Source organism: Mastigoproctus giganteus, unplaced genomic scaffold (genome assembly GCF_048544385.1).
Source record: "Mastigoproctus giganteus isolate SK-2022 unplaced genomic scaffold, ASM4854438v1 scaffold_33, whole genome shotgun sequence".
Lineage (NCBI taxonomy): Eukaryota > Metazoa > Arthropoda > Arachnida > Uropygi > Thelyphonidae > Mastigoproctus > Mastigoproctus giganteus.
Window position 1 is genome coordinate 156,858 of NW_028328310.1, and position 23,659 is coordinate 180,516.

The 23,659-nt window shown below is 37.9% G+C and overlaps 1 protein-coding gene across 1 annotated transcript in view; it reads left to right on the top strand.

The window, feature by feature from the left end:
• Positions 1–23,659, top strand: part of LOC150074864 (uncharacterized) — a gene marked incomplete at its 3' end in the record, with an annotated part of 122,443 nt that overhangs the window by 64,633 nt on the left and 34,151 nt on the right. Inside the window, exon 3 of the mRNA XM_090389452.1 lies at positions 13,425–13,664. Coding sequence (XP_090245578.1) covers positions 13,425–13,664 — 240 coding nt within the window. The remainder of the gene's footprint in view (positions 1–13,424; positions 13,665–23,659) is intronic.

The window sequence follows — 23,659 nt, forward strand, 5'->3', positions numbered from 1 at the left end:
TGCTCCAAATTACTGTAGAGTCTGTGGGGAACATCATCCAACAACAGTTGCAAATGAGTAAAGTGGTGTAGGAACTTATCTAGTAACACTAGAGGGGTTCCTACACCTCTGATCCCTTACCAAAAGAAGGGAAGGGCAAAATGTGTACATGAAATGTTGTTGATGTGCAAAAAAAAGCAAGAGGAGTTTTTTACAGCTAGTTACCATGGATGAAACTTGGATTCATCACTGTGATTCTAAAACTAAATAAAGGGTGCAACTAAGTGCTGGCAAGGTGATGCTATCAGTTTTTTTGGGATCAGCATGGTGTTATACTAACAGATTACCTTCACAAGGGCTGTACTGTGATGATGAAGTATAAACTTCCTCATAAAGTTACCTGCTGTTTTAAAAGAAAAAAGATGGGGAAAGCTGTCAAAAGGTGTGCGTCTGCTCTACAATAACACCCCTCCACATTCCTCACATGCTGCATCCTGCTTATGCTCCCAACCTTGCACCCTTCAATTTCTTTCTTGCCCCGAAGCACTTTCTTTGTGTAAAACACTTTGCTGCTGATGAGGTGATTTCTGCTGCCGAGTCATGGTTTGAAGGACAGTCAGAGGACTTCTACAAAACTGGCCTGTGGAAGTGTATTGAGAAGTGGCAAAAATGTGTCATTTGTCTGGTGACTATGTTGAAAAAGTGTAATACATGGTGTTTGTTTCAACCTTCTATCTTCTTGGTGAATACAAATCTTTTTGAACCCCCCCCCCACCATGCTCAAGGTCACTATGCAGATGCTTAGTTTCCAGAGACTGCAACTTACAGAAATCCAATCTTCCCTGTTAAGAATACCCTTTTATTCCCCCTACTAATCAATCCTGTTGCTCTTCTCTGCACCCTTTCCACCAGATCTATGTCCTTCGTGAAATGAGGTTTCCAAACTTATTGCAGTATTTCAGATGCGACCTAAACATTGCCTTGTACAATGGGATGATAACCTCTTTGTCCCCACTGGCAAAGTTCCTGTATCATTGATAGAATACTGCAGTGGTCTCCAAACTTTTTTGGTCGTGCACCCTTTTTTTACTTAAAATTACTAGTCCTCACCCCGTAATAAAAAATTAAATATATAAGTTTAATATATATTTTTTATTTATGAATTATTTACATGGAAGGCATTATATCTAAAATCACATATAATTTTAAAAGATCACAAGTAAAAAAATACAAAATAAAATTAAATTGAAGTTCAAACTGATATGAAATCATTAATGTAACAAGTGTAGTAAATGTAATGTAATGCTACTTGTTTTATTTATAAATAATTTACATGGTATGCATTATATCTAGAATCACATATATAAAATCACACATAATTTGAAAATATCACAATATAATTCGACAATAAAACAAAACAAAATTGAAATTAAAGTGCAAAGTGGTATAAAGCAAATCAACAGCACTTTTTAGTGGGAACAATGTGCTTAAATATATTTTTAATTATTGCCGTATATCTTGCAATCAAACAAAGCCGTATACTGAAGTATTAAAGAAAACATTTATAATTTTTATTTTCAAATACATTTCGAAAAACTAAAGTTTTCATAATTAATAAATATTGATTTATTGCGGATTATCTCGCGCACCCAACTTTGGAGACCACTGGAATACTGTATGCCAGCAGTTCTCAAAGTGTGGTCTGCAGACCCCTGGTGGTCTCCAAGATGCTTTCAGGGGTCTGTGAGGTTAAAACTATTTTCATAATAAGACTTTGCAGTCCTCAATAATTTTTAAGAGTGTAAAGGGGTCTTGAGACCAAAAAGTTTGAGAACCACTGTAAGCTGTTTTAACAGTCTGTTTACATTATTCAGAAAATTTCATTTCAGGCTGTATAATTACTCCTAGGTCTTTTTCCTTATCAATTGTTTTGAGTTTATATTAGTATTAATAAATGATGCAAGGAAAAAACAAGATAGCTAACACAGCATCAGCCAAAAAAAAAAAAAAAACTCACCTTTCCACATCTTTCTGACCCCTCTAATAATTTGCCTAATTCCCTGCTTAATCTTATTCAAACTACCCACTAGTGGAACAAAATTCCATATCACCAGATGGAATTTTGTTTCACTGGAAACCTACTGGCTAATGCTAATTTCCTTACACCTATCCTGTAACCAACCTCCCTCAATTTAAATTTGTCCCCTCCTTTGTGTTTCTGTGGAAGGGTGCTATTAGCATTTAGCTTACTCAATCCATTCAAGGTCTTTAATGCCTAAATCATATCTCTTTGTAGGTGCCTAGTTTCTAGATGCTGCAAATTGCAAAACTGAAGCCTCTCTTGGTTAGAGTACACTTTTAATCCCCTTGCTAATCTCAATTTCCTTCTTTGCACCTGTTCAAACACGTTGAACGGGTGCAAATGGTCAAGATTCCTGACCAGTGTTTGGTGCTTAAAATGTAATCTAATTGTTGCCTTTATACAATGGTATAATCCCCCTCCTTATCCCTCCAGGCAGAATTCCTATATATTATTGACAAACCCCCCATGTGCTGTCTTGGAAGCCTGTCTTCACCGTTCAGAGTTTGTTGCCACCCAAAAGGTATTCTCTTCCAGGATTACTGCTACCCAAATGTAGTACCTTGCATTTATCACTATTAAACTTGAAATGCCTTATCAATAACATTAATAAACATTAAAAACAGTACCAGCTCTTGTGGAACTCCACTCATCATATTAGCCCATGACAAGCAATGGCCATTTATAACCACTGTTTGTCTCCTACCACTTAACCATCCCTTTAGCCTTAGTAGTAACTTGCCCCTAATACAACATTTCTCCAATTTATACAGCAGTCATATATGTGGTACAGTCTCCAAGGCTTTGCTGAAATCCAAAAGTATACATTATCAAAATTATTCTTTGCATTCAGTTCCATTGTGACAACCTCGTAGTAGCCAATCACATTAGCCCATGTCAAGGCAAGCAATGGCCATTTATAACCACTGTTTGTTTCCTACTACCTAACTACCCCTTTATCAGCGTTAGTAATTTGCCTTTAATACAACATTGCTCCAATTTATACAGCACTTGTACTTGTAGTACAATGTCAAAGGCTCTGCTGAAAAGTATACAATGTCAAAATTATTCTTTGCATCCAAGTTCCATTGTGACAACCTCGTAGTCACAATCGAACTACCAATCAGAATGGTGAGACATGATCTCCCTTTAACAAACCCATGCTGTGTTTGCCTTATGGTTATATTCCTGTCAAGATGACCTTGCATTATGTAACTAGTGAGTCCATTATATTCCTTGGCACAGAGGTTAAACTTACAAGTCTGTGGTTGCCCACTTCACCCTTTGAGCCACCCTTGTGAATAGGAGATACATTTTCACTCTCCAATCAGCAGGTATTTCTCCTAAATCTAAGGATGGTCTACATCTTTGCCTACATCTTTTACAGCTTATTTTAATACAGTTGGATAGATTTTTATCAACCTGTTTTGTTTACTTTTAGCTGTAGCAATTTATTTTCCATTTTACTTTGTTATTATAAATTTGTTTAACTCCCGGTCATTAGATAGACTTCTGACTCAGTTTCCTAAAAATTCTTACAGTCTGAATGTTGATGCAAAAGATTCATTCAGTTTATCAGCAGTCTGTAAAGGACCATCCATAGTTATACTATTCATATCCAGCAGAGCAATGTGATTCATCCCTTTTCTTCCACTGTTAACATATACAAAATTCCTTGCTGCTTTTCTTTATACTCTTGTCCAAGGAACTCACATAATCAGCTTTAGCATATCTCACCCCCCATCCTGAGTAACTTGGTTTGCTCACTAGTTTATACTTTTTGTAAGATTCTTATCCCTTTTAATAACACTGATCTACATAGATTTTTCATGTTTCCAAAATTTCTGGGCATACTTCTACTGCTAATTCAAAAAAAAAATCCAAACCATCTTTATCTATCACATGCAGATTTTTTACAAACAGTAAGAATTGTTTTCTTAGATGCACATTCCATGTATATTGGCATTAGCATTAGTAGAGGCATATGATGCAAGAAAGCAAGCTTATGCAGCATGAGCCAAAAAAAAAAAAAAAAAAAAACTCCCATTTCATCCCTCCATTCATTCTAAATACCTGTCCAGCTCAGTCTTAAATTTATTTAGGCTATCAACCTCCACCACAAGGGATGGAAGTCTGTTCCACCAACCAACCACCCGCTGGCTAAAGGCAAATTTCCGCACGTCTATCCTACATCTGTCTTTCCTCAATTTGAATTTATGCCCTCTCAGGTGATTTTTCTGAGCTAGAGGAAGAATCCCATCAGCATTGAGCATGCTTAAACCATTCAAGGCTTTATACACCTCTATCAGATCACCTCGCTGTTGCCTAGTCTCCAGACACTGTAATTTGCAAAACTTAAGCCTTTCTTCGTAAGAGCACCCCTTTGTTCCATTCACTAATCTTGTTGCCCTTCTCTGTACTCGTTCCAGCAGCTCTACATCCTTCTTGAAATGAGGCCTCCAGACCTGTATACAGTACTCTAGGTGTGGCCTGACCATCGCCTTATACAGTGGAATAATCACCTCCTTATCCCTGCTGGAAAAATTCCTGTATATCATTGACAATACTCCATGAGCTACTCTTGCAGCCCGTCTGCACTGCTCAGAGAACTTCATATCTGCCTGCACAACCACCCCCAAGTCCCTTTCATTCTCTACCACTATCAGTGTTGTACCACAGAGTTGATACGTTGCTCTGGGGTTGCTGTTTCCCATGTGTAGTATTTTACATTTGTCAATGTTAAACTTCATTTGCCACCTCTCATCCCATCTGCTCAACCTTTCCAGATCCTGTTGCAGCAGCATAGTGTCAGTAGTGTCCTTGACAACCCTGCCAACCTTTGTATCGTCTGCAAACTTGGACATTAAGCCCGATATACCATCATCAATATCATTTATAAATACAGAAAACAATAATGGACCCAACACTGAGCCCTGAGGGACTCCACTAACAACATCAGTCCACGATGAGCAGTGTCCATTGGTTACCACTCTGTCTTCTCCCCCTCAACCACCCCTTTATCCATAGCAGCAATTTGCCTCCAATGTCACACTGCTCCAATTTGTGTAGCAGTCTTCCATGTGCAACAGTATCAAAAGTCTTTCTAAGATCCAAGTATATAATATCAAAGTTATTCCCTGCATCCAGTTCTTTTGTGACTGCATCATAGTATCCAATCAAGTTGGTCAGGCAAGACTTCCCCTTAACAAAACCATGCTGTGTCTGAGCTATAACTGAATTCTTGTCTAAATGATCCTTCAGTGCTTCTTTAACCAGTGCCTCCATTAATTTTCCTGGAACAGAAGTTAAGCTCACAGGTCTATAATTACTTGTGTCAGCCTTTGATCCTCCTTTGTGAATTGGGGTCACATTTGCACATTTCCAGTCTATGGGTACCTCCCCTGAGTCCAAGGAAGCTCTCATAATTATGGCTAAGGGTTTGCTTACTTCCTTTGCTGCCTCCTTTAATATAACTGGATAGATCCCATCCACCCCGGGTGCCTTTCTTGTGTTTATCTTCAACAGTTTCTCCTCCACTTTACTCCCAGTTATTTCAAGATTCTGTAGCTTACTGCTAGAGTTGAATACACCTCTGGCATTCCCCTCGCTGAATAACTCCTCATGTGTGAATGTCGATGCAAAATATTCATTTAGTTTGTTAGCTACCTGAGCAGGATCATCAACACTTGACCCATCAATATCAAGTGGACCAATCTGATTCATCCCCTTCCTTCTAGAGTTTATATAAGTAAAGAACTCTTTGCTGTTTTTCTTTGCATCCCTTGCCAAGGATTTCTCGTAATCTGCCTTCGCCTGCCTAACCTCCTTTGTAACTTGGTTGCATATCAACTTGTATCTATCATAGGCTTCTCTGTCATGTGTTAATTTGTATGTATCCCATGCATTTTTCTTCTCTGCCATATGCCTGATTAGTTCATCTGACATCCATTTTGGCCTAAACCTTGAACAATATTTCTTAGTTGGTATGTAAAGCCTAGTAGCTTCCAAGATACGTTCTTTGAATGCTTCCCATTTTGAATTTGCTGTTGGTAACATCATCAGTTGGTCCCACTGTATAGAATTTAAATACTGTCTCAGTCCATCGTAGTCGCCTTTACGGAAGCAATAACCCTTCCCTTTACCCCTAATGGTAGTTACCTCTTTGAGTAAATCCCACTTCAGCACACTGTGATCACTGCCACCTAGTGGTTCATTTATCTGCAGATTCTTAATGCATGAAGAATTACTGCTGATAATCAAATCAAGAGTATTACTCCCTCTAGTTGCCTCCCGAACATGCTGATGTAGAAAACAATCATCCAATAAATCCACAAAAGCCCTGCTAGTGTGTGACTAACCAGCCCCCAATATCCAGTCAATATCTGGGAAATTAAAATCTCCCATTATAAGACACTCTGATTTACTGGCCCACTCTATTTCCCTGTACAGTTCCTTATTATACTCATCAGAGTCATTAGGCCTATAGCACACTCCTACTCTCAATTTTGATCTCCCAATGTTTATGTCACACCAAACTGACTCCACACTGCACTGTCCAGCGATGTCGACTGGCTTCACTTCCTTGGTTTTTATGTGTTTCTTAACTAATAGCATAACACCTCCCCCCTTCCTATCCTGTCTATCCTTTCTGTAGACGTTGTACTCCCCAAATTGCAGTTCCGCATCCCTTATATCTGTGTGACACCACGTCTCTGATATCCCAACAATATCTGCCTTCGATGTTTTGAGCAATACCTCAAATTCGTCAAATTTATTTACTAAACTCCTAGCATTGGTGTACACGCAAGTATATCTGCACCTGTTTCTATTCTTAGCTACCCTAACACAACCCATGTGTTTACTTGTACCGCAATGGCTCCCAGCAGTCTCTGAAATACCATGCATCTTGTTTTTCAGGCTTCTGCTCATTCTAATAGAAGCAGTGCAAGAATCTCTTTCACCTCTGCCAGTGGCTACTGTCAATCTATTGGTCTTTGTCTCCCCCCCCAAGCTAGCAGTTTTCCGACCCACCTAACACTGCCTCGATAGCATCAGCAAATATTCTTGCACCCTTTCTATTTAAGTGTATCCCATCCCTGTAGAAGCAATCTCTCCTGTTAACAAGTACAGTCCAGGCTGAAAAAAATTCTACCCCTTGAGCCTTGCACAATCTTTCCAGGGCCAAATTGATCGACAAGGCTCTCATCATATACTCCCTCCTATCGTGTCTGGGCAGAATTGCAGACACTTTCAAATTCAACCCTAATTCTCGGCTTTTGTTCAACAGTGACCTGTACTTGTTAAGTAATTCTGCTGGTCTCCTACTCTTAATATTATTAGTGCCAACGTGTACAACTATATCACCTTTTGTGCCCTTAAAAGATGATATTCGCTCTACAATGTCATCAACCTTTGCCCCTGGCAGACATACCCTGGTCCTGTTCCACCTATCTTTTTTACAAAGCATGTTCCCCGTTTCCCTGACAATAGAGTCACCAACAACTACTAGTTCCTTCGGGACCAGCGCATTCTGCCTTGGGGGTTGTCTCTGTGTCACGCGATGCCCAAGTGCAAGCTCTGGCGTTGATGTGGGCAGCTGAGAGCTTGATGGGCCCCTCAATTTAGTTTCTTCGAGGGCATGCACCCTGTCCTTCAAGCTCTCATATAGGCCCATAAGAACGCCGAGTTGTTGCCTGATATCGATACACTCCTTGCATCGCGCACACACAAAGACATCCCCCTTGGCAGTATCATGTCCCGTACCCGATTGCTCTGCAAACATCAAGCAAACAGTGCATTTTATAAGGCTGTGAGTCAGAGGACAACTGCCCCCCTCAGTTCTGCTCTGAGCCACAGCACTTCCATTAGCTTGAGCCTTTTGCTTTGCTGCTCTGGTCTGAGTCATGATTCTATTAATTTATTAATTAATTATGTTATGTTATTAATTATATTACGTTGTAATCTAAGTCGTTATATGTATTTATTTAAACGTACAATTTAACTGCTAACGAAGTTCAACTAACGCTATCTAGTACGGTATCACAATGGCGGGAAAGTTACTAACGGTAGCGGTAGTTACGAACACGTGGAAACCCTTACCGATACTTTTACAAGGCCGAGTAAAGAATAAATACACCAAATTAATCAAAAAATCACAAAATAATGTTATACTACTAAATTTAAATCAAAAGTTTTAGAAAAACAATAATTTCAAATCAATAAATAAGAAAAATCCACTTAGCGGCTTGGAACACGACCGTCACTAGTAGCCTCGTCAGCAGACCTCATGTTGTTTAGTATGGCTATCTTATCTGCTCAAAGCCCCCGAGGAAGTAGCAGAGACTCGGCCATGTAAAAGAAAGTCACCCTCCTATTTTATATTTTTATTAATCCCATGTTAATACAGGTGACCCCCGCTTAACGCTGATCATTCGTTACGGAAAAACAGAGCGCTAAGTGAATCCGCGCTAAGCGAGCACCGCTTTCCCATAAGGTAACATATGTATTTATGAGCTGCGGTCGGTGCCATAGGATATTTCCTAATGATTAATAAACAGTAATGAAAAGATGCACAAATGTCGGTCAAAATATTTAATATTCAAATATTTGCACATATAAAATATTCTGCATTACATAATAACTACCATATAATTATGTGGTAACTACTTGCGTATCAAAAGTAAATTTAAAATTCCAATTAAAATAATGAATTTAATCATGAAAAATGTGTGGATTTTGAGTTGAACTTTGGCCCTCTTCCAAATAAACTAAAAGGGGTATTAATTTTAAATGGCCCGCAGCGTTACCACCCAACAATAAAGTCAACCGATCCTTCGCCGCTTTGAAACCTGGCGTGTTTTTTTCTTCTTTCAATATGAAACTTCTTTTAGCCATTCGTTTCCACAAAAGTCCTGCTTCAGCTATGTTAAAAACTTGTTGAGAAGTTTAACACATAATATCCCGCTTCAATAATTTTAACAAGTTCTTTTTTGAAAGTTTCGGCTCTTTGATCTGCACTTGCGGCTTCTCCCTGGATTTTAAATCTGTTCAACCAGCCCTTACCAGTTTTAAATGGTTCCACATTTTTTTTTTTTTTTTTTTAGGCGAGTTTTCTTCAGATCATCATATTGGCTAATCTCTTTCTCTCTCTCTCGTTTTTTTAATATTTAACTTAACTAAATTCTGCATTGGAATATTATCTTCAATAAAATTAGAAGTCTTTCCATTTCAATCCTAATAGCCGTCCTAGTTGCTTGCAGTGGAACAGCTATCTTTCCCGCTGCAAAAATTAATTCTTTATTTTTTTATAATTGTTCTTACAGTTAAAGTTGCAAGTCCTAAATTATGGCACACATCCACTTGTCGTTGACCGGAATCGATTCGCTTCAAAACGTCTAATTTAATTTTCAAATTCAGTCTTTTTCTTACATTTATAGTCTTCGTACTGCGCTCAGACGTTGTTGCTTTTTCATCCTTATCGGCCATTATTAACTCTTCGAAAATGTAACTGCGTTGGTTGAATTAATTACGATACAATGTTCAAGTAAACTTTCCGTTACGCACAATGTCTAATACTCTACTGAGTGATGACTATACTTCGGATAAATGCATAAAACGCAAATATTACAAGCAATATACTTGATCATTTTTTAAAATGTTGATCTCGGAACTACGTAACAAGTCACTGTACTGAAACTAAATTAGCGTGCGAGAAAATTTCACTGAGCGTGGGAAAATTTCTCAAGTCGGCGTGGGAAACGTTTTAATGCTGTTTTGCTATTCATTTTCAAGCTATCGACTCTATCAAATGAAACGATTTCGTTAATATGTCAAAAATGTAATCTGTAAAAGAGCGTTATAGTGATCTGTGACAGCGTTATAGTCAGATACGGGTTATAATATAAGAACAGTGTTATAGCGAATCAGCGTAAAGTGAACCGCGTTATAACGGGGGCCTGCTGTAGTTAACTTGGAACTATAGGCGATTCAACAGCTGCTAGTACAACTACAGCTAGCCAGTTAGTTAGGCCTTAATTACCGGTAATACTTCCCGCCAAAACAAAAAAAAAAAAAAAAAAAAAAAATCCCCACCATTCGCAAACCAAAATCTATCGGAATCTTGATCTAATATATCAATGCACGTATGTTTAATTGTTCATCCTACAGTAGCATTAGCGCCGCATAAGGGCAATATTGTTCAAAACAAATATAGAACATTGGCTTAAAAGCAGTGTTCAGAAAAAAAAAAAAATATATATATATATAGTCTTATGTTTCAAAGTTTTATGTTTAAACAATTTACTTTATTCTTCATTCTTATTTTTATATAAATATACATTGAGTAATCACTAAATTATGACCACCCTTATGAAAAGTGAATGCGACCCGTTGACCACGTGAGGTATGAGAGTACGCAGTTGGTCAACCTACGTAGCATAGATAAGGTATCAGTGGTTCAGTAGGTAGTAAAATTCCAAGCATGATGGGTAAAACGAAGGATTTATCGGGCTTTGATAAAGGACACATTGTGGGACCTCGATATCCCAAATGGCTGAACTGGTAGAGTGTTCGAGAGCCGCCATAGGTAAAGTGTAATAGGACTGGCATCAAAATGGTCAAACAACAAGCTGACAGCAAAACTGCAAAGGTCAGCGAAAGGTTGAAGTTAGAGGTGAATGCTGGGTCCGACAACTCGAACAGGGGCAGCACTGTTCAAGAATTGACTACCCAATACAAAATGGGCCAACCCGGAACAATATTTGCCATGACCATGCATTGCATGCTCACACGTATGAGCTATACCAGCACACGACCCTTCCAGCATACTCTCCTAACCAAGGTTCATCGGCGTAAAAGGACTCGCCTGGTGCAAAGAGCATGCAAGTTGGATGGAAGACTGGAAGAAGGTGTGCTGGTTGAATGAGTCACATTATTTACTCCACACCATGGATGGTCGTGTACGGATTTGGCGTTAACAACATGAGGCTCTTGATCCATCATGCGTGGTATTAAAAGTGCAGGCCAGCGGAGGCAGTTGTATGGTGTAGAGCATGTTTCACTGGCAGAAATTTGGACCCCCTTGTGTGTGTGGAACAACATATCACTGGTCTCTGCTATTGTCAACTGCTTGCTGACTGTGTACACCCTGCTATGTTACACTTTTTCCTGAATGGCGATGGTGTCTTCCAAGATGACAATGCACCGAGCCATCGGGCACTTGATGTGCAGGAATGGTTTGAGGAACACAGTTCTGACTTCCAGCATATCGATTGGCCTCTGAACTCCACTGATATCAATCCCATAGAGCACTGGTGGGACACTATGGAAAGTCATATCAGGTGTCTGGATACACCAAACACCTCCATACCTGCATTGCTGTTACACACAGCTTGGTTGGCCGTACCTCATGAACGCTTCCGACATCTTGTTGAATCAATGCCAAGTCGGATAGCTGCTGTACAGAGGGAAAAAGGAGGACCTACGAAGAATTATGTAGGTGGTCATAATTCGGTGATCACTCAGTGTATAATAATAATCTTATTTATTAATTTGCTATACATGTAATGAATAATTTGAGCAGTTCCAGATGGTACATTTCGAGGACTCCCTAGAACTGGTCTATGGGCTTCCAGGGGTCCACGGAACCCAGTTTGGGAAACACTGCTGTAGAGGGAACCTCAGTCATATTAATGACTACTTCTTTTGTTCTATAAATGTAGCAAGTTATAATAAAAAGAATAAGCAGAGTATAGTGTACCCCAACAGCATTACTTCAGCTATAAAGCCAGTAAAAATAGATGACTACCCCCATGAACCCGAAATACTTGTACCATCTCCACCAGTTATTCTTGAACATATGCCACCAGATCCCAAATCTGATGTTTGTGACCTAGAGGATGATATAAACTATTATGATGAAGAAATTTGCAGTGCTGAACCATAGCTGTTTACACAATATGAACTTGATGATCTTGTGAAAGATTTAAATATATCCAAAGGATCTGCAGAACTTTTAGAGCCAAGACTGAAATTCAGGAATCTTTGGCTCCAGGAACATTCCTTTCATGATATAGACATATGTTCCCAGAATTGTTTCTCATTTTTCTGAAGAAGGCTGTGTGATATTTTTTAACAACATTCCTACAGTTTATGAACTTTTTGGAATTTTCTACCCACCTACAGAGTGAAGGCTATTTATTGACTCTTCAAAACAAAACCTCAGAGGAGTTTTTCTTCACAATGGAAATATGTATGCATACATTCCTAGCATACTTGAAACTACAAAAATGCTAAGCTTCTTTTGGAAAAAATTCAGTACAAGGATCATGATTGGCTATTGTATGGTGATTTTAAAGTTGGTCTACGACTTGGCCAACAACTTGGTTATACAAAAATACCTTGCTTTCTGTGAGAGTGGGATAGTTGAACAAAAAGTGAAACATTGGGAAAAGTAAATATTGGCCACCAAGATAGTGTCTGACATCAGGTCCAAAAGAAGATTAAACATTAGCTACTAGTAGATTGAAACAAAATTCTCTTATCTCCTCTGCATATAAATTTCGGTTTAATGAAACAGTTTTCACAAGCTCTGAGTATAGAAGGAAAATGTTTCAGATATGTTCGCACTAAATTCCATTACTTATTTATATAAAAAAACATCAAAGCAGGAATTTTTGTTGGACCTTGAATCTGAAAGCGCTGTTGGACTCTGTATTCAAAGAATCCATGAACCAAACAGATTCCTGGACTGGCTTTAAAAATTTATTATGCAGTTTTTTTGGGAAACAGTAAATAAACACTCAAATTATGAGACAATTGTGAGTTGCATGCTGGAGAAGTTTTACAACTCTGTGAGTTGTAATCTAATATTAAATACTAATATTAAAATTTGTAGTTATATGTGAGAACAGTCATTTTGAATCTTAACAAAGGCTTGAACCATTGTCAAAATTTTCCTTGAAAGGTATTGAATTCAGCTTGGCAAACTGCTTTTTTCATACAAAACAGCTAAAAAAAAAGGCACTTTCCATTTACTTTATTCAATTCTTAATCTATTATTACTTGTGCATTGAGGATTTAATAGTCCTGTGAACTCATATCCAAAGAAAGCAAGCTTTCATAACTAAAACTCTATTTGTGAGGTATTAAAATTTAATTCTAATGCAGATTCTGCTTTTCTAATTTCAGATTCTGCAGATTCAACGAAGCAGATTCTACTTCATTGGGTTAATCATTTGTTACCTTAAAGTGTTATCCATGTCACCTTAAAGTGACCAGTCATTTTAGTTTATTACTTTAATCATTATTACAATTACAAGTAATAGTTGTTAATATTAAGTTTTTCCTTGAATACTTGCATCTTTAGGAGCTTGGATTAAGATCAAGGCCAGCTAAAAAACAACGTAACAAAGAAAAAGTAAGGAAAGTTGTTTCCACTGAGAGTTCACCTTCTCCTCGATCGTCTCCTTGTGCAGCACGTAATTCTAGTCATCCACTTGCTCCCATTACATTTCCTCGATCAAAATTCACTACTGCTTCTTGGCATAATGAACAAGCTTATGCAGGAACATTGAAAAAGAATATGACTTGTAGTGATCTAGAAGAGGTTAGTATAATAAGACTAAACAGATGGATGCTGTAAATAGTCAGTGAATGTGTAGTATAGTAATATAATTTAGTGTACCACATTTTAAGCCTTTCAATGAAAGTTTGTGATTGTCTTGCTAAAAATTTGCAATAGAATTCAGCTATCTAACTGCACAACATCATATTTTAAAGTTTAAGAACTTTGTTTTTTGCAACGTGAGTAGTTGATTTCTTTCCCCATTTTGTATTTATTTAAAACTCTTTATTTGTGTATGCATGCATTTCAGTTGATGTGAAATATTTGAGTTAATCATTTGTTAATACAGGTATTGAAATAGTTTGAGGAAAACGTCTGATTTAAATTTGATACGTTTGTTTACCATTCTGCACAAGGTCAGTAACTGAGGTCAGTAACATGATCTGTTGTTTGATGATGGAACCATATAATTCAGAACTGGTCACAATGGTGCCTTCAAGTTTTTAATAAATAGTAGATTTGCCTACTGGGTGACATTATTCAATTTAAAACGACATTAGATATTTTAGGTCAACTTGTAGATAACAGTCATTTCTAAAGAGCTGTAATCCCTAGCTCTGTCACTGGCGAGGCAACTTTCTTCCATGGCAGTAAAGCCAGAAAATTGAATGTAGTGTGAGTGTTTTCTCTCAAATTTGGCTTGCGTATTTCATGTATCCAGCAAGTTGTCCCACTTGCTGGATATGTGAGACATTGAAACTTTGTAGTGATAATTAAATGTCTGATTCACATTCAGTATTTCAATAGATGATGTACTGGCAAGCAGTAAAGTAATGAAGTTCACAAATGTACGTACCCAAACCAAGCTTGAGTATGTACTAGTTACATAAATGGGAAGGAGGAAGAGTTAGTAGATGTAATGGTGGAGGGGGAGATGATGTGTTGAGATTGAGTGAAGTGAAGTGGAGGGGCAAAGGACAAAAGGACTTAGGACAGGATTATAAGCTTTTGTGGTCAGAAAATGAAGAGAGAGAGAGAGAGAGAGAGAGAAAGAGAAAAACAGAGTGGTTATAATATTGAACCCAGAATGGAGGGAGAAAGTTGTGGAGGTTAACAAAATAAATGACAGCTTGGTAGGGATCAAGGTGATGGTAGGACAAAAACGGATCAACATTCTGCATGCACCACAAACAGGATGTGAAAGTAAGAAAAAGGTAATGTTTTGAAGAGATGGAGGAGTATTTAAAGGAAGAAAATCAAATTGTTATGGGGGATTTTAATGTGCAATTTGGTATAGATGGAAGAGGATATAAAAAAGTTTTGGTCAAGTTTGGTAAAGGGAAAAGAATGTTGAACTTATGCATGAGGAATAGAATAAGAATTGGGAATGGGTGGTTCTAAAAGCAGGAAAGTAACAGTTATATGAAGTATAGCTGTGATGGGAAGCATAAGTTTATAATTAACTACATATTGATTAGAAGTGACCTATGGGTGAGAGTGAAGGATATTAAGGTACTATCAAGAGTAGCTATGGAAAGTGATCATAGACTACTTATAGGGGTGCTAGTATCAATGAGAGAGAGAGAGATAAAATAAAACAAGAGAGGAGGAATGAGATATGGATGCTGAAAAACCAGGATTTAAAAAAAAATGCATATAGAAAAGATAGAAAAATTGAAGCCTGAGAATGAAGTACAAGGAGTAGGGGAGGTGTGGGAAGGATTTAAAAATTCTCTGGTTGCTAGTGCAATAGAAGTGTGTGGGAGGACAAGCGGTGTGAGATGGAAACAGACATAGTGGGGTAATGAGAGAGCAAAGCAGACCACTCTGGAAGAATAGGACCTTTAGAAAGAGATGTAAAAGCTTAACAGATGAGTCAGAGAGAGAGAGAATACAAAATAGCAAAAAAAGGGATTCAAAGAGAATAGTTAAAGAAGAGAAGAGGAAATGGTTGGACAGTTGGTCACAAGATATATGGGATGTTAATAATGGGGAAAAGATGTTATATGGATTAGTGAAGGATGGGAGGGATAGGGAGCAACAATATTACCTATATAGTGAGATGGGAAGAATAATTACAGATGAAGAAATAAGGAGAAAGTGGAAGGAATTTTTTTAAGAGGCTATTGAATGTAAGAGAAAAGAAGAAACAATGGAAGAAGAGGTTGGAGAAATAGAGCGATATCAAGAAGTAAAGTGGTGGCAGCAATGGAAAGGATGAAAGGAGGTAAATTGCCAGGGTTTGATGAAGTGACAATAAAAATGATAAGATATGCTGTCCAAGCAGAACTGCAATGGATACACAGAGTAATGAAAGTAGTATGGTAGGAGGAAAGGATATCGAGAGACTAGAAAAGAGAATTGATTGGTGCCTGTTGACATCGTACTTGAATTTCTGTAGATTGTAATTTTCAGGAAATACGTATGAAGGGAGGTATTCCAAAAAACGGAAGTTGAAGGAATAAATGAGAAAGAAGAAAAGTTGGTTCTGTGAGTTTGAAATTGGACAGTAAAAGGATGCAGACTAATTGCAGCATGTGTTTGGACTGGTTTGGTAGAGAGAGTGGGAATTGGAATTATAGAAGCCAATTCAGGAGAAGTGCCCATGGAAGAATCTATAGAAAAGTCATACAACAGAAACAAGAACGTCTGTGAGACAGAGTAGAGAGAGACTGTTAGAGATTGGTCTTTAATTAATTAATTTAACTGCTCTCTTTTGAATGGAATCTAGAAGCCTGAGAGAGGTTTTAGAGGCACTGCCCCATATGTGGGAACAATATTCCATGGTAGGGCAGATTTACGATTTGTACAAGGTGAACAACTGTTTGGAAGAAAGGTAACGTCGATAGTGAAAAAGAAAACCAAGTTTTTTAGATGCAGAAGCAGCAATATTTGTGATATTCTTATGCCAGGGGAGATTAAAAGTCAGGGTAATCCCTAATAGATATATATGATCTTGCCTAGAAATCAGAGTGTCATCGAAGATAACACTCTGATTTCTCGGCACCTCCGTAGCCAGGTGGGAAGGAGCAGCAGTGCGTAGCACACGCTTCTTGATTAGACCGGGGTTCGAGCCTGTCACCACCAAATACGGAGGATGTGGAAAGGTCAGGGAATGACCACCGCATATCCCAGAGCAATATGGCCTTAGTTGCTAATGCTCCTAAAAACCATATAACAAACAAACTCTGATTTCTAGGAGCAGAAGAATCCTTTTTTGCAAGATTAATAAGCAGGACTCAGTTTTAGAAGGGATGAAATCAATTAAGTTATCTTTGCCCCACTGCAGAATTACTCGAAGATCAGCATTTAAGGAATTGGTAGTGGGTATTTGAGAAGTTGAAACTGTTTGGGCAGGGCAAAGTTTCTCAAACTGAAAGGTGCAATGCAATGTACTATCATCAGCAAAACTGGATAGAATTTCCAGTCTCGATATCCTTTTCCAATAGGAAAAGTGAGAGAAAAAACAAAACCGTGGGGAACCTGCATTAATGTAGAAATTAGAACACAGATAGCATCTACCACCACTTGCAGTTGTGGCCTGAGAGAAAACTGGATACCCAATTACAAAAAAAACAGTTGGAAACCATAAAATGGAAGTTTATTTAGAAGACCTTTATGCCAAATACAATCAAAAGCTTTTGAATTGTCAAGAGCATCTGCTTCAGTTTCACCAAACCTTTCCTCTGAATTTGTCCATAGGTGGGTAACATAAAGCCAGAATATATCCAGTGGATCAACACTGATGGAATCCATACTAGCAATTGTTGATCAGATGGAACATTTCTTGATGATTTCTTGAGTTAGCGGTTAATTGATTTCTCTATTACTTTAGAAAGAGTAGAAATAAGTGCAATGGGACGATAATTGGATGGGAGGGAATTGTCACTCTTTTTAGGAACTGGCTGGATATGAGCAAATTTCCAAGCAGAAGGGGAAATGCCTGCAGAATAAGAAAGTGAAAAAGGCAGCACAGAACAGGACTAAGCTTAGGAGCACAGGTTTTGAGAATGAGTGGAGAAATATCATCAGGACCTGGCACTTTCTTGGCTTCGAGACTGTTCAACATTCTTCTGATATCCTTTTGATGGAAGACCATAGGAGGCATTGAATGGAGTGTTCTAGGAATGGTAGAAGGTGATTTACCAAGAAAATCAATACATGAGTTAGAAATAAAGTAGGATGCTAGGAGGTCAGCTTTATCTTTGGCTGAAGTGGGAATAGAACTGTCCAGTTTAGACAGAGGTGGGAATAGAAATAGGCAAAAGTTGTGACCAGTAGCTTTGGCAAGAGACAAGAATGCTCCACTAACCTTTGGTCAAGAAGCAAGTTTTATATCCTTAGCCTGTTTGAAATCTAGTTTAAACTGATTCATAATTGCTTTACAATAGTTGTGAGCTTTGGTGTAGGCAAGAAATGAAACTGGAGATTTGGCTACAATCCAATTGCAATATGCAACATTCTTATCTTGAACAGCCTTAGCACATTAATTGGAAAACCAAGGTTAAGATAAAGTACCAGGTTTTATGGCAGAGTGTGGAATAAAGGATTTCATCCCTTCAAAAATTATTTCACTGACACAATCTGAGCTGACACTAAGGTGTTTAGAGGATATGATATTAATTCAGATCATTTTTAGTGGCTTCAAAAATATAGTTATGGGCTAAATGGAAGAAGAGAAAAGCTATTAAACAGAGGAAGGAGGAGTTAGGTTACAAAGTATATCTACTTCAAGAAGAAAGTATACAGGCACCTCCATAGCCAGGTGAGAAGGAGCAGCAGTGCGTAGCACATGCTTCTTGATTAGACCGGGGTTCGAGCCCGTCACCACCAAATATGGAGGATGCGGAAAGGTCAGGGAATGACCACTGCATATCCCGGAGCAATATGACCTTAATTGCTAATGCTCCTAAAAACCAAACAACAAACAAACAAGAAAGTATACAAAATTTATATGAAAAAAGGTTTAAAGACGAAATAAGTAAAACATCAGAGAGAGAACAAATAGAAGAAGAATGGAATAATATACAAAATGTAATTCAAAAGATAGCAAAAGAGACACTAGGACAATTCAGGAAAAACTATAAGAAGAGGGGGGGTAAAGATATGGAGTGAAGAAATAGCTAAAGCAGTACAAGACAAACAAGATAAATATCATAAATATATACAAAACAGGACAAGGGAGAATGTAGAAATATATAAACAAGAATGTAATAAAACTAAAGCTTTAATAAGGAAGGCTAAAGCAAAGTCATGGGATAGATTTATAAGTACAACAGAACATGATGTTCATGGAAGACAAAATTTGGCATATAAAATTATGAAACACTTGAATAGCACAGAGAAAGACACTTCAAGAATAAATATAATAAAGGAAGAACAATGGAAAAAATGTTATGAAGAATTGTGGAAAGACCCAACATATCAAATAGAAGAGATACAGTTAGACCCAGTTAGTGATATAGATCTGATAACGAAGGAAGAATTGGAAAAGGCATTGAAAGCTATAGAAAATAGAAAAGCAGTGGGAATGGATGGTATAAATGCAGAACTGATCAAGTATGGAGGAAGTTTTTTAAAAGATAGGATACTAAATTTATTTAATAAATGTTGGGAACAATATAAAGAAAATAGAAAATAGAAATGATACAAAGCATTATAGAGGGATTAGCATATTAAAACAGTATATAAAATGTATAGCAAAATAATAAATAATAGCATTAAAATTATCTCTGATGAAATATTAATAGAACAGGAAGGATTCAGAAAAGGAAGATCATGTACAGATAATGTTTGTATTAAAACAAATAATAAAAGAAAAACGAAAAGAGTTTAATTTAGAAACACATTTAGCATTTATAGATTATGAAAAAGCATTTGATCGAGTAAATAGATGAAAACTATGGGACATATTGAGTAATAAAGGATACCCAAAGCATCTTACAAAAATAGTTTATATAAAGGAACAAAAATAGTAATAGATACAGGTAATAAATTAACAGAAGAAAGCATAATAAATCAAGGAGTTAGACAGGGGTGTAGCTTGTCACCAACATTGTTTAACATATACAGGGTGTTTCAGTTAAATGTTTCAGAACTTCTAAGAGGGGTAGGGTACATCCTGACAACTCGAAATCATATAGCAATGTGGGGTCGGAAATGCTTTCCTGAAGCGGTGTTGTACACAGAAGCACCATAAAAAGAAAAGAGACCGTAAGTGAGAAATCGTTTTAATAATACATGAAAAGAAGCAAAAGGTACATGGATTAAAGTAAGTGTTCGAAGTTTCTTCAACCTCGTATTGCTTTCGCACAGTGGTACCTTGGAAAATGTGCTACAAATCCCCTTTTTCCTGCTGAAGTGTTGTTTTCCGATGAGGCATCCTTCACAAGGGAAGGAATTTTCAACACGCATAACGACCATATCTGGGCGGTCGAGAACCCGCATGCAATACGACGTTGTGCAGCACAGATTCGATTTTCGGTCAATGTATGGGCCGGTATTATGGGAGATCACCTCATCGGACCTTACCTGTTACTGTGTCGTCTAACCGGACCTATCTACTGGATCTTTCTGCAGCAAGTATTGCCACAACTTTTGAGAGATGAACAGATTTCTGCATCGACGCAACAGACAATGTGGTTCCAACACGATGGAGCCCCTCCCCATTATAGCGGAGATGTTCGTAACTACCTGGATGTCACATTTGGTCAACAGTGGATCGGACGTGGTGGTCCCGTGCGTTGGCCTGCTCGGTCACCCGACCTATCATGTCTTGATTTTTATTTCTGGGGTCATATGAAATCGCTAGTTTATGACACCCCTGTTGACAATGCTGAGGAGCTGGTTGCAAGAATCGCAGTAGCTGCCGAAGAAATTCGAAATTCGCCTGGAGTATTCCAGAATGTTCGGATGTCCATGCGTCGGAGATGTGAGGCGTGCATTGTAGCCCGTGGAAGAAACTTCGAACACTTACTTTAATCCATGTACCTTTTGCTTCTTTTCATGTATTATTAAAACGATTTCTCACTTACGGTCTCTTTTCTTTATGGTGCTTCTGTGTACAACACCGCTTCAGGAAAGCATTTCCGACCCCACATTGCTATATGATTTCGAGTTGTCAGGATGTACCCTACCCCTCTTAGAAGTTCTGAAACGTTTAACTGAAACACCCTGTATATCGAGGATATGAAATGCAAATGGAAAGAGGAAATTAATGCAGGGATATATTTAAATACAAAGAATAGGATTATTACACTGTTATTTGCAGATGATCAAGTAATTATTCAAGATAGGGAAGATAATTTATAAAGAGCAGTATTTAAATTAAACCAAATAACAGAAGAATATAAAGTTAAAATATCAACAATGGAAACTAGAACAATGGCTTTTAAGGGAAATATACGGTGAGAACAAAAATAGTTAGACAATAAAATATTAGAACAAGTAAAACATTTTAAATATCTAGGATGTGATATAACGTATGATGTCGAAGAAGGTATGAACCAGAAATTGGCAAAATTTCAAAATATATTTGGAACAGTAAAAAGAACTCTGGCTAAGAAAACAAGGAAAGAAACACAATTGAAATTTTACAAAGTAATGGCAATACCAACACTTCTTTACGGTTCTGAAACATGGATACCGAAACAAAGCGACATTAATAGAATACAAGCTGCAGAAATGAAATTTTTAAGATATGTTAAAGGATGTACAAAATTAGATAAAATACCAAACTTAAATATTAGAAAGGAATTAGATTTATTCAGTTAATGAAAAAATTATAGAATATAGACAAAGATGGAAAGAACGTGTAGAAAGAATGGAAGATAATAGATTTCCTAAATTAGCTTACACATATAGAGCAAAAGGTAAAAGAGACAGAGGAAGACCGAAGAAAAGATGGACAGACCTCTTTGAGATTGGAACAGGCGGATCGCCTAATCCGTGAAGGAAGACAAGATAAGACGATCTGAGCAAACACTGGCATCAAACAGAAGATTTGAAATAGTTATCCGACCATGGAAAAGTTGAAAGAAATCTCGCAGATCATCAGATTTGCATTCTTGTGATGGTAAAACAACACGAGGTTGAGAATTGCCACTAGACAACGACTCCTTTGGGGAAGAGACCATCACCAAGTTGCGATCTGAGGTGCCCAGAGGACCACTGACTTCGACCGTGTACTTAGAAGGGTTGCTTGTGAGAAAAAGATCAAGTGTGTTGACTGTGTGGTTAGGATTGTCTGGTATTCTGGTGAGTAAATGAACAATCTGTGTATAAAGTCATTAGTAATTGCAAACGCCTCAGCCTCTCGTCCAGTGGGTTTGTGTGACTAGAAAATGGAAGCCAGCTGGAATTGTGAACATTAAAATCACCAAGGAAAATTACCTCGCTGTTTAGAAAAGTTGGACCGGCGAAAGTCAAGTTCCAATTGATTAGAGTTGGGAGAATGATACAGATGATTTTGACAGAGTTGTTAGAGAGATTTTAAGCCAGAGGAGGTTGAAGAGAGGAAATTCCAATTACTAAGTCTCAGACAGGTAATATCATAGCGGACATATGCACAAATACCACATTTAAAGCAAAAGGAATTGTACAGTGAATAATTAGAACAACTGAAATGAGCAGTGCCTGAATCAATCAATAATTGGGTTTCTGTCAGATAAAGTACACAGAGTTTGGCAGATTGTAAGTGGAAAGGGACACCATTGAGATTGGAACTGAGACCGCATTATTTGTGAAATGAACAGGGAAGTGTTTGGGAGGTTTAGATCGTTTCTCAGATAACTTTGTTCTATTAGTTTAACTATTCATGATGTATTCAGTGGTAAGAAAAGGTGGGAGTACATGTTGTATGAAGTAATGAAATTTTTGGATTATGGTGTACACATGGCAAGAATATACCCTGCTCCTTGACATAATGTGGCCTCGACAATGCCCCTCACATGCACACTAATCGGACTCCCTTCAGTCACTGTCTGGTAGAATAGAGGCAGTGGGATTATACACTAGCTGATCCAGAAGCCTCCTAGAGTGTTACCAATAGGCTTGTCCCTTGGACTATCTAGCAGCCGGTACAGCTCTAAAACTGTTTAGAGTTGTACCCTCGAAATGTAAGGAAGATTGGTTCTCGTCATGATGTTAATCATACTGCATGATGGAAGAGATGGGGATGTTACCAGAGCTTTGCTCTGGAGACTATACACAGGATCCACCACTTCAAGCTTCCAATAAGCAAAGTGGTGGTATTGTACTGGTTGATGAGGGTTATATATACAACCTAGATTGCCTGTTAACACAAGAATGGCATTCCTCTATGTGGTGTCGGTGCCACACCTTGACCCCTGCTTACGTTGGTTCACACATGGGTGGTCACCTCCAGTATACTGGGTGCCATGTTTCAGTACTTTGCACTTGGAGGTTATACCCATGTTTACTAACAGGCCTGCCTCCATGAAGGTGCAAGCAGAAGATTTGGCTGCCACAGAACGACCAGTCTAAACTGAAATTTGGTCCACTTCACTTGAGAGTCACCTGAATATTAGTTCAGTGTTTTAGACTTCCAGGTAGCAAGCCCAGCTTGACATGTCCGAGAGAACGTCTATGACAGCCTCAAGGAACAATTACAGAGGGATCATCCTGACTAGTCACATAGGAAAATTTTACAAAAGAATAGTGGAGAGAAGATTACGAGAAAAGGTTGAAAGTAGGATGAGGGAAGAGTAGAGTGGCTTTAGAAAAGGTAGATCCACTGCAGATCTAATTTTTGTTGAGAGACAAATGATGGATAAAAGATGGCTTTTTTGGATATTGAAAAGTTATATGATAGCATAGGGAGATAGCATACGGGAAGTGTTAAAGAAACAGAGTTAGAAGGTTGTTGATAAAGAAAGTACTAAAAGTTTATACAGAGAGACTGACAAAAATCACTTTTGGAAACATAGGCTTGCTTGAAATTATTAATGGGCTTTTTACTGTCCAAATCCTTTTCTTTGTGGAGAAAAGGATTGGGACAGAAAAAATGAAAGTGATGA